The following is a 15,415-nucleotide window of genomic DNA, read 5'->3' as shown; positions in this document are numbered from 1 at the left end:
CTAGAAGCAGGTACTAACCCCAGAGTTGACAAGAAAACCTTTTTAAGTACGTTGAAATTCAGCACGGGCGCTGCACCCAGCAGAGGAAACTCCGGCCATCTGGAGACGAGGATGACCAGCGGCCACAGCAGTTTGTAAAATTGCAAGAGCTGCCAAAATTAAACTGTGAAGTCAGGCAGGAAGGCAACCAATGGCTGGCGGGATCAGAAGTTCAGAGAAGCCCCAGATGAGCTCCCAACAAGTGTGGCCAGCGTACACCAAAGTTTATTAAGGATGTTGAGAGGAGGGGAAAATATCTGTGCAGAAGATGCCCAGCTGGTGAGGAGGGAGTGGTGGTGATGCTCGGGTAACTGGATGAATCCCATTGGCCAAGTCCCCGGGAGATCCCACCCATCCACAAGTGTAAAATAAATCTCTAAAGTTGTACCTCGTGTACCACTTGACCTTATTGCTTTTAGCCTGCTGGCTTTATATCTATTTATTTATTTTATTTCGGTTTGTCCCCAAGGAGGGGCTGGAAGGAAATGAATTTTGAAGCAGCACCTTTCACCACCTTGCCGTACTACCCTGATCCCTGCATCCAGCGGTGAGTCTGAGCGTGACGTAACTCTGCTATCGCAGATTTGATCCGAGTCTCTTGTGTAATTTTTAACTTTCCTGCTATCAGCCGGTGGCAGCTGGGCTGCACGAGGAAAAAATGTGCCGCTCTCTTCATGCTCAGTGGAGCTTATTATTATTTTTGGCTTTCTAACAGGTTACTGTTTAATTATAGGCATCCGTTTAAGATATCCCCTTTTCCTCTTTGGCATTAGAGGAGAAAAATATATGATAAATAACATGAAAGCTGATAGTATCTTTCCCTTTTGTTTTGGAGCAGAAGGTTGCACTGTGCTTTGGGTAGGACAGCTATGTCCAATGGCTTTAGCTGTCTGTGGTGTGTTTGTTTGTTTCTTTAAATGAAAAAAAACTCCCGGGAATAATATGAGCTGAACTATTAAGCCCTGAGATTTTTGAATTTAAAGGAAAAATAACTAATTTAAAAGATTCAGAGAAGAAAAAACTACACTTCTAAGAGAGAGCAATTTTCCAGGAATATTTTTTCCTTCTGTCTAACAGCCAGCGTCAGAGCCTGACAACCACTCTTATTTTAGCTTTGTTGTTACTCTGAGTTTTATAACTTTCCAGCAGATAAAAGAGCATGTCCACACGAGGTGTCACAGTATCACATTGTCTGTTTGTTTGTTTCTCCCAATAGAAGATACTATATTTAAGCATGCAAATGACATGTAGATGGTATTTTTCCAGTCGTAAAGTTTGGAGAGGTGAAATTCTCTGGGCACAGCCACTTGTTGAGCTCCTTTAAGACTGGTTTCTGTCTGTGCTTTGTAAAAGCCCTGGCTGGTGTCTCACGGAGGCATTTGATTCCTGGAAGAGTTAATAGTTAACTCTGCATCCTCCGCAGGGTGTTGGAGAAAGGGCTTGGCCACCATCACCCAGCCCGTGGCATTGCAGGCAGCTTTGTGATCTCTGCATTTTTTCCCTACTGTTGTGATTTGTTACAACGTTTGTGGGGGCTTTTATCCCCCCTTTAATCCCGGGTGTTTGGTGCCACTGCTGTGTGAAGGTCCTGGGGAGGAGAGTGGAGACCTGGCAGCGAGGAAGGGCCGCATTTGGGGCCAGCAGAGGGTAAGGAGAGAGGCTGGGAAATAGCGCACGGTCCTTGGCCGTGCTGCCGGGGCAGAGGAAGATGGAATGGAGCCGGGGGTATTGGATTCCCCAGTGAGACCTTCCACAGCACGAGCCCCAGGGCTGGCCAGGCACATGCAGCCACACTCTGATCTCCTGCAGATCCACCCAGCCCCGCTGACCCTGGCGGAGATGTGTCTGTGGCCAGCAGAAGAGCAGTGCAAGAACAGTGCCCATGCAGCAAGATGGATTTGGGCTGGCAGCAGTGGAGTCTTCAGCAGATTAATGTTTCCATGGCTGGAAGCCCCAGCCAGGCAAATTCCAAAACTGAAAATAAAGAAAAAGGAAAAAAGGGAAAAAACCTGACCTTGGAAAGTGTGAAGATGCACTGGGAAGTGTACCTGAGTTCTGGGACAGCTTCCCAGCCTGTGAACTCCAGCCAGTTTGTATCCCATCTCATGTCAAAGAACAGGTTCAGAAAATTGGTGCTGGGGCTCAGGCAAAAGTTCAGCTGGAGCATGAATTAAAGAGAAAAAGAATCCATTGGCTGTATTTGGTAGAACTTTTTAAATAAGCCTTTCACCCCTTCAAATCTGCCTCATCCAGCAAGTCAGGCCTTTCAGTAGAAATGCTGCTCCTCACCACATGCCTTAGCAGCATGATGAGTTTTTAAGTGACCATTGCAGTGTGGGAAGCCTCAGGACAGATAGAATTTGTGACACCCCTCAGTCATAAAACCTGTTTGAGATGTAGCTTAGAGTAACAACATGTCTCAGCTGTTATGCACGTCTGTTTACATGAGCCAAGAGTGGCATTTGTTCAATTATTAGTGACTGCTCTGCCACAGGTCAAAATCAGCTCAAACCTAGTCCCAAAAATACTTTTCTCAGCCTGAGACATAGATGGTCTTCATCTTTAAGCTCCATTGATTGCATACTCAGGATGTGTTATGTGACATTTCTCTGACTGCTTTAACAAAATTCAATAGTTTCAGATTGCATTTATTTTACACAGTTTGAAACACTTCTGCTTTGATGTGGTCAAAATACTTCATTTAGCTAATACCAGTGGGCTTCTTTGCAACCTTAAAATTACATCTAGTAATTATCTAACCAGCAAACTGATAACGTTGAGCTGATGTATGCTGGCAAAAAACCGATAGTAAAAGCTGCTTTAAATACTGTTAGACTGGTGGGAGGGTATGTGTGTCACACAGCTTTCCCTGTAGTTCAGCGTGGAGGGGGAAGCAGTTATAAATTCCAGTTAACTCTAAGATTTGTGGCTTTGATTTACCCTCTGCTGTTGCTTCATCTGTTTTTATCTCTTCAGTTTGGGGGTGTCCAGTAGGCAGGACATGTGGGAGGCAGCTAAAACATTGCCAAGAGGTGAACACAGATCACACCGAGGAGCATTAGCTAATGTGCCATTATGATGCTCATATGCTTCATGCCTGTCATTTTACAGGCCACTGTGAAATGATATGTCCAAACAACACAGTATTCAGTGCCACAGATGAGGAAAAATAGCTGAGTGCCCAGACTCTGTGCCATGTGTGATTGTTTAGGCCACTCCAGCCTCTGTTTCAACAGCCCGGCTCCCTCATTTAGGCTATTAAATTCTTTGTAAATGTGGGTATCAAAGCAAAGCAGCACAAAAAGTCCTAGAGAAATCAGCTGGGGCACATGGCAGCAGCCTCCTCCTTCACAACCCCACTTGTTGCTGTGTGCTGGAATGCACTGCTGGAGCTGCAGCCCAGCTGAGAGAGGGGCACTGGGTGTTGATGGGGATGTACATCATTATGCAGAAGTGAAGGATGCAAATGTAGCTTGTGACTGAAGTGGGGTTGTTTGGACAGGTGTATCCTGAGTCTGCTCATCTTTCTTCTTAAACAGAAAGCACTAAGAGATGCTAAAGTTCAGCAGACCTCAAAATCTTTCTCCTTCTACTTCCCTTGTAAAGGGAAATCCTCAAAATCTGGAATACACACACTCAGCGCTCTGGCTCCTGGGGCTCGGGAAGTGCGGCTGTAACGAAAGAAGCACCTGCACTGAAGTGCCAGGCCACTGACCCCCGTGAATTACTGGCTGGGATGATACCGTGGGAGCTCATCCTGTGCTGCAGAAAACCCAGGTCAGCTCTGAGTCATAAAAAGAGCTGATTATCTGAAACAGGCGGGATTTCCACCTTCCAAGAAGTGCCCACCTAGCTGCAGCTGAAAGCCACTAATGTAAGATGAAGAAGGCACTGTAATTATGATCAAAGTCCAGCTGTTGAGAGCTATGTAATTAGTATCTCTCCCCAAAGCTGCTTTTTTTTCAGCTAATGCCTGGTTGGGGAAGTGATGTTTACAGATAAGTTACTTGTGTTCTTGGAAATAATGGTCATTAGGCTGTGTTTTACCCAGGAGCTCTCTTCTTTGGGAGCTGTTGGGAATGCACCTGCTGGTGCACTGGACTGCAGTCTTGCCTGCCCTGCTCCTCCCTCTCCCCATGCCCAGGCTAATTGGTGGCCTCAGGATTTCACATCGTTGCTGTGTTGAAGGTGTTCACTGTGGCTCACTCCTCCCTTTTGAATGAAAGGGCTCTCACACAAGCTGCTCTTTCTCCTTTCATTTCTTGCTTTGTATTCTCAGCACAATGTGATACAGTCCAGCCTCCCAATTCTCACTAATAACAGAGGAACAACCCTGAAATCCTCTGGTCTCTGCAGCATCTGTGCTGGAAACCTGGTTTTTCAGACATGATCCTGGATTTTGAGGAGGTTGCCAAAACCAAAAAATCAAACAAAATCCCCCATCCACGTATGTAGAAAAAAAATTTAGTTTTAGAAAACAATGAGGAAAACTGTCAGAAATTAGTTGAATTAGTATTAGAAATCAGTTGGAAAGGGGGGGAGTGTATGAGCCATGGAAGCATCATCTATTGGGTACTGTATCTGGACGGATTTTGGTGAGCAGGGCCTGGCTCCAGCCAGCCAGAGCTCCTGGGTTCAAAGAGATCTTTCATCAGGAGCATTGCATGCGTCACTTCACCTTCCCTCATTGGTTCCCACATGTATCAAACAGGGCTGGTGAATGGACTGCAATTATCAGAGAGGAGTCTGGCCAAGGTTAATGCTGCAGTGCAGCACATAGGTGGAAACTCACTGTACCCTGTGCTCATCACTGCCAGTAGGCACTAATGAGACTGCAGGCTTCTCTCCCTTGGTTTGGAAGGGGGCACAACCAGACAAAATGTGCTGGCTACAGGCAGCAGAGTGCTGCGTCCCCTCATGGTCATGAATCAATGCTGGAGTCATCGGCTCTCCTTTCACTTGGGTATCAGCTGGGTGACATTGTGACAGAGATTTGCTTAAGTTGTCATAGGGTTATGTCCCACAGGACCATCTCATCCCATGTGCAGGCTCTGCAGAATCCTTGCATTTGGACAAATGCACATTTTTTCTCTTTCCTCATACTATGTTTGCTGAGGAATAACTGAACTCCTGCTATGACAGAATGGACAAATTTCAGTTGCCTTCACCTATGCAATGGGAGCCTAAATTTGCTGTGTTGGCAGAAAGACCTGAACTCAAGTAAAGAAAGACGCATGACTTGGTATAGGTCTATTTGCAGAAACAGCCAGTGATAGTGCAGGTACTTTCCAGAGACACACAGAGGGCCCAGAAATTGTTCTGAGCAGCTTGTGGTGTGCTCAGAGCAGCTGGTGACTTCTGAAGGAGCAGAATTGGCTCCATGCAGGAAGGAAAAGTGGAGGGGAGGTGGAGGTGCTCTTGCTTCTGGCCTTTGTGAGCTCTCCCGTGGGGCGGTGGTCACCTTCACAGCTGTGCCGCTGCCCCTCGTAAAAAATCCATGGGAGAAGGACAATAGCTGGAGCCAGATGCACATGAAGGGACAGCATTCCATGAGCCAAAACAACTCCTGCAGAGTGGCCTCCTTGGCAGGAGGGCTTTGCAGTGCAGATGCTGCCAGCATGGGACCTCTTAGCTGCCTCCAGCACCTTGCCAGGGATGCGTGCTGCTGGTGGTGAGGAGGGGAGGGTATGTATCTCATCCTTGAGGTCTGTTCTTTGGTCACTGTCCTGTTCTTGTACTGCAATCTCCCCAGAAGATGGGTTTAGAAGATAGAATTTTTGCAAAACAGTGCTCAAGAGCTGCACATTAAACCCTCTTTCCTCCTGGCAGAGCCCCTGAACTCTGCTTATCCCTGCTGCCCCTCTTTGTTCTGTCCTTGCTGGACCTCTTTGCTCCACAGTCACTGACAAGGACAGCACCTTTTCTTCTTCAAAACAGTATAGGCTTCTCAAGAAAATATTTGTCTGCTTGGAGGTCCTTTTAGTGCTGCTTAAAGGATTAAAGTGGAACCAAACCAACCGCTTTCTGTTTTTTCTCAGATCCCAAAGGACTGTAAAGAGAGTATGTGAAATCATTCATGGGGTCCCTTGTACTGTGAGGAGAGGAGAGCTAATTCGTAGTGCCTTTCTCAACTTTCAAAAACCCTGAAGAAATTAAAGAAGCAAGTTCTTAACAGTTCATCTGTTCAGAGATGTTTAGGGTGTTCATGGTACATGTTATAAGTTACAATTCCATGCTGGTTTACATTGTACCTTCTGCTACCAGCTAATTTGTAACAGCTCCTTTCAATAAACACAAGGATTTCTGGCCTGATACAAAGCAAAAGGGCTCAGCTTTTATTTGGAGAAAGATAAAACCCTCTGCTGTTCAATATGTGTCCAAAGAATATTGAACCCTTATAAAATAATTTTAATAGGGGTCATAAAGTATGGGGGAGGAAGGAGGATCTTGGATGGGGAAGAAATCAAGGAAACTTGGCTTTCAATTTGGTGCCTGGCTCTAAGCTAGTTTTGCACTTATGTGAAAACTTCCTGGAAACATGGACATTGTGGTGGGAGCCAGTGGTTATTCTGCCACACAAATTTTCACTTCTGTTTACCTTAAAATTTTGTAGTCCATGATCAACACTGAAATAATCAGAAGGAAAATGTTTTGTTGTAATAGATTTCTGAGGTTTGTTTGACTAGCTCTGCTGATAATAGATAACATCTGCTTAGATAGCTTCATGAAAACGTCTGTATCTGTTCTTAAGCTTACTTGGGAGTTTTTGGTGCCTGTTTACAATCACTCCTGTGTAGCAGATCATCTCCCCACAGGATTTTGCTGCTGAGTCATTTCCAATCAGGTGTTTAAATGCTGGTGGTCTGATGTGATAAATACCAATACACATAAGCAAGGGGAATTCAGTTAGTGCATGGAGCTATAAAGAGAACAGCTACCTCCCTGAGTGAGAAGGGGGAAACCCTGAAGTAAGTGATCAGGGCTTCTGTAGGTTCTTTGCAACACAAAAATAAGCCTGCTTACAAAACCTTGCCCTGGGAGGTTCAGTGCCTGTGTGGTTTAGTAATGTTGATAGGCACAAAAGTCACTGCAGACTGGAGAAATGCATGGAAAGGAGCTTGAATTGTGCTGGTGAGCTGGATGCTGTGAACAGCAGTGGGTCAGCTGTGTATTGCCAGCAGTGTCTGGGGAGCAGGAGCTGGGGGGGCACAACAGTGGGATGGCTGGAACTGTTCCCAGTGGGGTATATAAGGTGGCTGTGACAGGTGTGAAACTAGTTCAGCTGGCTCTGAGAGTTAACATGGGCATTAGGTGGTCAAATATTACAGGGTTAAAAATCTCCATGTTAAAAAACAAAATTACTTTACACAATTTTCCAAGTTTGGTTGCTCATATTTGTGAATATTCCTCTTAAAATATACAGGCTGGAAATGTCATTCCTGTTTTTGATGGAAAGGGAGATGCTGTGTATTTGTAGCACTATAGTAGCTACAGCTTTAAAATAATCACAAGCAAAAATCATAAATCACATTAGGTGTGGCAATGTATTGATAAAATTATAGGGAGCCAACCCTGTAATTTCTTAGCACCCAGCATAGTTACAAAAGCAAAGATCCTGTGAGCGCTCCAGGTAGCATTCCCTTACACACCAGCAGTGCTCCTGACAAACAGTTCATTTGTTCCTGTCTTCCAGGACTATAATCTGCTCTTAATTCTTTGTCCTTCACCTGCCCTGTCTTGGAGCTATTTTGTGACACACAGAAAGGTTTTTGCAAGTGCTCTTATTTTTGAGAGAAGGATTCTTTGCCCTTGGGCTTAGGAATAGCCTGCCACAGAGTTGCTACACGCTGAAAAATGCAGCCCGCATGGTATTTAGAAGAAGACCTCCTTTTTCTGTTGGAGTATCACTGGTGGCAAGGGTGAGGAATGGGAGTTAATGTTCAGTATCCAAACCACACCAGATTTCACAGGTTGGCTAGGGCGGTTAACAAGTTTGGAGAGCTTCAGCCAAATTCATATTACAGGAATCTGCACTTAACATCTGCTTCGCTGGTGCTTCTGTTTTGCATTTTAATTATTTACTGAAACTCCGGATGTTGCTGTTTACAGTTTCCTGCTTCTAAAGAGTTCTGGGGACTTTCTGTATTATCATGATGATTTATTTGATATTTTTTTAGAATTCAACCTTTGAGAGAAAGCTTGAGAGAGGGACTTTATAAGTCCCCTGAGCAGTTCATAAGGAGTTTGTGTAACTAAAGACAGAAGCAGCTTTTGTAAGAGTAGGTACCTTAGGGAGCCAAGTGTCTTACCTGGCTCAACACAAAATGTCACAAGCCTTTTGCAGTAGGCAGAGAACCCTCCTGTTATAAAAAAGAACCATGTATTTCATGCTCCCTGTCTGTCCCCCTCTTCTCTCACTATATTTATGTGACTAAATGCCCTGCTATGCATAGTTTCCCAGGGCTGAAAACCAGTGTGGGCTGCATGATTTCTCTTGCTTTGCTTCCTCTTGATGTGAGGGGCCATGCTGAGATGACCCATGTGGGATGTCCTCTCACCACTCTCTCCCTGCCACCTCCTCAGGGTGGCCAAATTTGGGAAATGCCTGTCCTGTATGGGCCGGGACAACAGCAGCTCAGCACCTGCCCTTGCTGGAGGTTACAGCTGCAGCACACCAAGCACTTGGGCAAAAAAAATTTTATTGGGTAAATGCTGTGATAGCAGGAAAAATACTGATGACAAAATCTCAAAAGAGGGGAATTTGGTTTAGCAAACCTGAGGAAGGTCAGATTTCTGGCCATTGCTTCTCCAGAACTTTTCAATTTTCCTTATTAAATATCTAAAATCACTAGAGAAGAGTAGTGATGAAGACCTGTAATAGCTGTATTTTTCTCATGACTGACACCTCTTGAAAATGACCTTGCCCACTTTTATTTCTGGGGCTGATGCTTTATTTCTTTTAATATTCCCTGATGCTGCAGAGATTTGCATATCTGGAAAAGGATATGGTTAACCAGTCTAGGCTGCTTCGGGCATTTAACACTGCTCCTCCAGGAAAGATGAGGGGCCTCCCCATACTGTGCAGCAGAATGCAAGAGCAGAGGGGTCTGAGTTCCTACTTACCTACGTGCCCTCAGGCACCTGCTGCAGATTATTGATGGTGGACGAGTGGGCCATGGAGTGATTTTGAGTTAGGCACTGAGCCAAAAGATGGTCTCTGTTGCTCTGCTGTCTTCAGTTGAAGCTGAAGAGTTTGGATGTGGCAGAAGAGCTGGAGGCAGCACTGACCCAGCAGGAGATGGCTCAGCAGAGAGCTGTGCTTGTCCTCTCCTCCCCTGAGAGGAGGCAGCATCGCTCATTTTGTCCTGCTGTGAAACTATCAGGGCTGTCTGGCTACAGAAACTCTTGCATAAACTTCGAAAGTTAGACCCAAATACATGTTTTCAGATGGGTATTTGAAATAGAGCAAATGATATCTATTACTTAGACCAAAGAGATTAATTGTTTTTTAAAGGGACTTGCAAATGTTTTGTGGCTTCTGAACAGTTTGCCTGTAAAGTTTTTCTTACAACACTTATTTTTGGACTTGGACCAAAAATACCTCAGAATTTTGAGGGTTGGGCCTGGATTTTCCACTTGTGCTGCTTTTGAGAAGACTTTCTCACCTACTGCAGTAAAAGATCTCATCTCTGTCCAGCAGCTCTGACTCTTCCCTCTCCAGATGGGCACTGCTTTTCACCACTACTACAATAGGTTTGGGAAAGGGATTGACTGGAAAAGTGAGTTACAAAATAATGCAACTGCTTTTAAATTTGTTTTGGGTTTAAGGCTTTGTTAAAATTGATTATTTACATTTTCTTTTATTATCTAAATTTGTAAAGTCTTGAGACCATGTTTCCCTAGAGATGCACCGATTGTTAACAGGTCTCGGTGGATTTTGCAAATTCGGGGATACTGTTATACCTTAGGAATGGAAGAACAAAGCTGGACAGGTCACCCAGGGGCTGGGGATTGAGCTGGGTGTCCTGAGCTCCAGGTTTGCATTCTAACTCTGGGCTTCTCGACACAGGTTGCTCAGGTCCCTGAGTGGTCTTCTGTGGGTTATGAGGAGTTTTTACCCCAGAGTAGAAAGCACCTATTGCAGTGGGCAGGTAGAGGAATTGCTGAGGCAGTGCTTCACCTTGGTCAGGGCTGAGAAAGGGAGTGGGTGTCAGGGCTGAGCAGAAGGGGAGGGAATGTCCATGGCTGAGCTTCTGAGGATGGTTAAGAAGGGAGTGTCAAAAGCTGAGTGGGAGATAAGAGACATCTGAGAAAATTCACAAGATGCTGAAGGAAACCTTGAAGGCAAAAAAAAAAATCAGGGGTTACAATTAGGGGAGAGTCTCTCTCGTGGTGGTGGAGTGCTGAGCTGCCTGAAACCCTGAGGATGAAGACATACTTCTGTGATGTAAAAGTGGTCACTGTTGTCAGGCTGACAATGATGATATGTAGATGGCTGATTAGATGAGATGTTGATATGAGATGCAGTGGGTTCCAGGGCTGTGGAGGTACTGAAATGGTTCAGCTTCAAGAAGCCATTCCCAGCAGTTTGCAGGGAGCAGGCCATGCAGGGCTCATGCTGGGAACCCCAGTGAGAATACAGAGGGAGTCTTTTTCTCCCAGAGGAGCTCTGCAGCCAGCACTGGGGCAGGGCACTGATGTGGGGCACAGGGCTGCAGTGATACAACGTGCTTTGAGGGCCGCCACAAAGCTGCAAATGTTGCATTCACTGCAGGCATAGTCTTACTCAAGATGACTCTAACTGAAAGGAGATGATGAAAGGAGAAAAATCCCCCATGTGTTTTGCAGCATGGTGAATTAGGAGGATTACTCTGTACAGCCAGTTTCACTTTCTTTGATATAGGTCAGTGTTGCCTGTGCACTGAAGATTTGAGTAAAGAGCAACCAGGAAGCTGAACCATCCCTTCCTACCCCTTTCCATTCATCTCACACACATATGCTTCCAAAAGACAAATCTAAGTTACAGGGAGATCAGAATGCACTGTTAAAGTAGACCCTAGCAGAACGCTCAGCATTCCTGTGAGACAGAATTGCTTTATTTCCTCTAAATACCATATAGCTCACAGTGAAACAGGGTGTGTGCAGTACAAGCACCCTTTGCCTAACGAACAGGAGAAGCTAACAGCCCTCCCTGGTCTGTCCTTGACAGATGCTGTAGGACATCAGCAGTGTCACAGAGCCCTTTGCTGCTGCCACTCCCTGTTCCTTCATGTGTTCCCTCATCTCCTTGGCTGTTGGCCACTTCTGAGATCAGGGTTCACCCTTCTGCAGTCAGCTTCTTTCATTTCCTAATGCATATCCCTTGTGCCACTCGACCACTTTTGTCACAGCTGCCCCTCCCCATAACCCGTGCTGCTGTCTACGTTTTTTTGTGAGACACCAGATCTGTGAAACATTTGACAAATGTGGGAACTGGGAAAAAAACTGAACCATAGGTGGAAGTTATATTCTCTCTCAAAAGAATGCTCTGTTGGTGTTTGTTACTCCTTACATTATTGTCCTTTCTAACCTGTGCATCTGTAAGCGTTCTTTCGGAGTTATTTTCTAGGACTGACACATAGGAGCAGCGTTATGTGCAAAGACAATCTGAAGGGTTTAAAGAAGTTGCTGGAAAACTAAATTTTAAAATGCTAAACCTGAAAGTTCGGCTCAAAATCGAAAGGAGAATAAACACTCGTGAGCTCAGTTCAGCACAACCTGCCTTGGTCAGGATGGGAGTCAGTCTCTTTTGGGCTCATGTGAGCTAAGGCTTTGGTATATGGCATCAGGCAGAGAAAGAAGCAGGAAAATGCATTCTACAGTGCAATTCATGCTGGGAAGAGAGGCTGCTTGTTGATCAAGTAGACATAAAAAGAGGCGCAATAGAGGTTGATGAAATTCAACTGCAATCTTCTCTGAGGGGGTGGAGAGCCTGCCTGTCTCCCATCTGGCTTTCATTTTGGCCCCCCTGTTTAGGGGGTAGCAATGAACCTGCCTGATTTCCAGAGGTCTCTAACCTTTGGAAAAGGGTTACAATGAGGTGCTTCCAGGGTGTGCTCTGCTGGCTGAGAGTGGCTGCTCCAGGCATGGGGGACAAGAGTGCTCTGCACGTTGGGGAATTCCAGATGACATTGCCTGCCAGGCGCACGCTTGTCCCGTGCTGCCAGACCCCGCATCCTTCTCCTCTTGCACAGCTGTGAGCTTCATTAGGTACTGATGTCTACAAATCACTGCAGTGTTACAATGCAGAGCAGGGGGAATTCCAGCAGGATGAGGGCTGCCAAGTTCCTCCAGTTTTAACGGTGTGATCTGAAAAGGAGCCCCCTCCCCACTCAAAAACTAAAAATATGACTGACACCGAGATTCAGGCATTTAGGCGTAATGCTCATGAACTTTAAATCATTTGTTTACCATTGCTTTTGATGCACTTCAAGGTGTAACTGGAGAAGGCAGGGACGAGCATGTGGATTGGGATTGCTGGAGCTGAAGCTGCCGACTTCTCTGTGACTTAAATCTCTACCCAGCTCACAGCCTGTGATGGTTGAGAGCTAATATATTAACCTGCACATGATTTTAAGGGGTTAAATGCTGTGTCAATCAGGAATAAGGATTGTCTTCTAGTCTGGGTTAGAATTCTACTTCCATCCTGAACTCTGTGTGTGTCTAAAAGCTGGTCACGGCATTTCTGCAGCTCCTTGATTTTCATTCCTGGGCATCAGCATTTTGGTGCCTGAAGATAAATGAAGTTTGGGAGTTTCTTAGTGCAGGAGGTACAGTGTATACTCTACCTGAAGAAATTAAGGCCTTTCTGAATTTCTCTATCTAAACAGCCAAAATCACTAGTTCCTTTTAGAGCAAGCACCAGACTGGGACTCGGGTGACCAAGGTTGTATTTATGGCTTGCTGACTAATGGTGAGTAATTCGATGACCTCCTGGTGTCTTAGTTTTCTCCCAGGTAATATGGGAGTAATCACACTATCTTCCTTTGTAGAGCACTTTGAGAACTATGAATAAAATGAGCCACATTAGATATCATTATTTAGACGTTATTAATCATTTGTTGGGTACATTTGTATAATGTGGAAGTGCTTTCTTCATAAGAACAGATGTTCTTCTCTCTGCATCAAGGTTTCCTGAGTACTTCACTATCTTATTCTTTAGGGGACTGTATCTTGTGAAAAAGAGCAAAATTTTTAGCTTACAGAGAAAGACTTCTCTGGCCCATCTGCATGTCCACTGACTGAGAATACAGGCTCAGTGATAGAAAATTGTACACCATTGATAGACATCTCGTGGGGAGAAGCAGAAACCAACATCCTGTAGTTTTGGCAACAAGCAGAAAAAAAGCTCCAAATCATTTCGCTCATCCCTGCTGTGAAAGATTTCATGTTACAAAATTTTACAGTCTGGCTTTACACCAACATCAAGCCATGAAGTTCTGCACCTATAAACCATACTGATAGTTTCTGAGAACTTGCACACTGTGCAGGAGAAACACAAACCAACCCAGAGCTCCAGCTTTCGAGGGAAGCTAAGGAGAGCAGGAGGTGCTTGGACCTCTTCAAACCCAACACAGCAGCTTCACTGAAATACCTTAATCATTTCTGGTTTCCTCATAAGCCATGCTATTAACCCAGGAGTAGTTCAGAACGTTGAAGAACCAAGCCCGTTTTGGATGAAAAAACAAAGGAAACCAGCCACTTCTTGGTTGCGACAGTCTTTATTTTTGGAATGAGGTTGCTGGACTCACACATGCGCCCCAGTGGTGCTTGGGCTGCACCCTGTGTCAGATTTGACCCTCTATCAGCACAAGCAGGTGGCATCTGCCTTTAAGGTTCAAAGCTACAGAGGAGGGGCTGGGCTGTGCATGTTCAGTGTCAAGCCTGGCTCTTGCTGTCCTCGGGAGCTCGTGGCTTTTCCCCAGTGGTAAGTCAAACCTGGGTGTTTGGGGTTTAGCCCTTTCTAAGAAAGACTGTTTGCAGTGAGAGGTGGCATTTTGGGTGAGAAGTGTTGCTGTATTGCAGTAGTTGAGTTTAATAGTTTTCTGTCATTGTTTCCTGGGGTGGAGAGTGGTTTGTTTGCTTTATCTTTAATCTCTTTGATATGAAGGTAGGAAAGGGGGAAGTGTGGTGAAGAATGGAAGGATGAGCTCAGAGTGAGCAGTGGGAGCAGAAATGGTCTTGTTGTCTCTCCCCTTCACCACCGTGTTTATGTCACACTGGGCCCAGCAGTCAGGGCTTCATTTCCTCCTGTGGTGGGATCCTCAGCTCCAGGGAGAGGCAACAGCAGTGTGGCTACAACATATGAGAAGCAAATGCTGTGCTTTGCTTGTTGGTTTTTGGAAGGGTGAATTGGTTTTTGGGTTGGTTGGTTGGTTGGTTTTTTGTTGGCTTTGGGGTTTTTTTGTAAAGTTTAACATTCCCAGCCTTCCGGAAGACTCTGAAATGGAGGAGTGCTGTCTGGGCACAGCTGCAGGGACATGTTGCTATCACTGCTGTGTTTTGCAGAGATGTCACTCATCAGTGGGATGGCAAAGGGGATCAGCTGGGACACAGACACAGCCCCACTCAGGGGGGCTGCAACACAGCTCTGCTGGGGGAGTGCTCAGGAGACCGCACAACAATCAGCGTGCCTGAGGCTCCAGCCCACCTAGTGAATTTGGAGAAGTGCTTTCACCTGGACTCGGGGCTGCTCTTGTTTCAGCCAGATAAATAGGATAAAGCTGACCCAGACCTCAGTGGAAGGGTAGTGCTGTTTGAAACTTGTCTTGGGATTCAGTGGCTCAGGAGCAGTGTCTCAGCACTGCACAAAGGAACACTGCTCTTGGTAAGGTGCCGCTTCTCTAAGACTTAACTTGCTATGAATAATCCCCTGGTGGTTTTTAAAGGAGGGGCTTGTGGATGCAATGTCCTATTCAACTTGCAGTTTGAAGGGGGCTGTAAATCCCCCTGTAGTTCCTGGTGCAGTTAGTGCTCTCTGTGAAAAGCATCTTGCCAGATAGTTCAGCAGTCAATGCAGGGACTTACCTTGTAGACTTAAAACAGAGGCAACCCAGACGAGACTTACTGCTGTGCCTTGTCCTGTTGTAGCCAGTTTTTTGGTGTAAGAGGCTGCGTTTAGTAGTGCTGTGTCCTGTGACGGCCTTTGGGATGAGCAGTTGTTGGTACAAGGATATTGTTTAAGTGTCTGTTAATAAAAAAAGCATCTGGTTTGTAGAAGCAATTGAAGCAATGCAATCTTGTAATTAACTTTAGGCACTCAGAGATTATTTTACTGCAAGTAGAGCATTTGCTGATGTGGGAGAAGACCATTAACTAAAATAGTGAAATTTACGCA

At 45.4% G+C, this 15,415-nt stretch overlaps 1 protein-coding gene across 5 annotated transcripts in view; it reads left to right on the top strand.

Annotated features, from left to right (window-relative positions):
* Nucleotides 1-442: 442 nt before the first annotated feature.
* The window catches only part of TP63 (tumor protein p63), a 101,420-nt gene continuing 86,447 nt past the window's right edge, over nucleotides 443-15,415 (top strand). For 4 of the 5 annotated variants that reach the window (XM_032119654.1, XM_032119660.1, XM_032119658.1 and 1 more), the window contains exon 1: nucleotides 510-586. In XM_032119654.1, coding sequence (XP_031975545.1) covers nucleotides 525-586 — 62 coding nt within the window. In that variant the 5' untranslated portion in view covers nucleotides 510-524. Of the gene's footprint in view, nucleotides 587-15,415 lie in introns of all 5 variants that reach the window. The other variant, XM_032119653.1, reaches the window with a different exon arrangement.

The sequence above is a fragment of the Corvus moneduloides genome, chromosome 10 (assembly GCF_009650955.1).
Source record: "Corvus moneduloides isolate bCorMon1 chromosome 10, bCorMon1.pri, whole genome shotgun sequence".
NCBI classification, from domain to species: domain Eukaryota; kingdom Metazoa; phylum Chordata; class Aves; order Passeriformes; family Corvidae; genus Corvus; species Corvus moneduloides.
The sequence above is the reverse complement of the archived record's forward strand: the minus strand, read 5'-3'. Positions and strand labels throughout refer to the sequence as shown.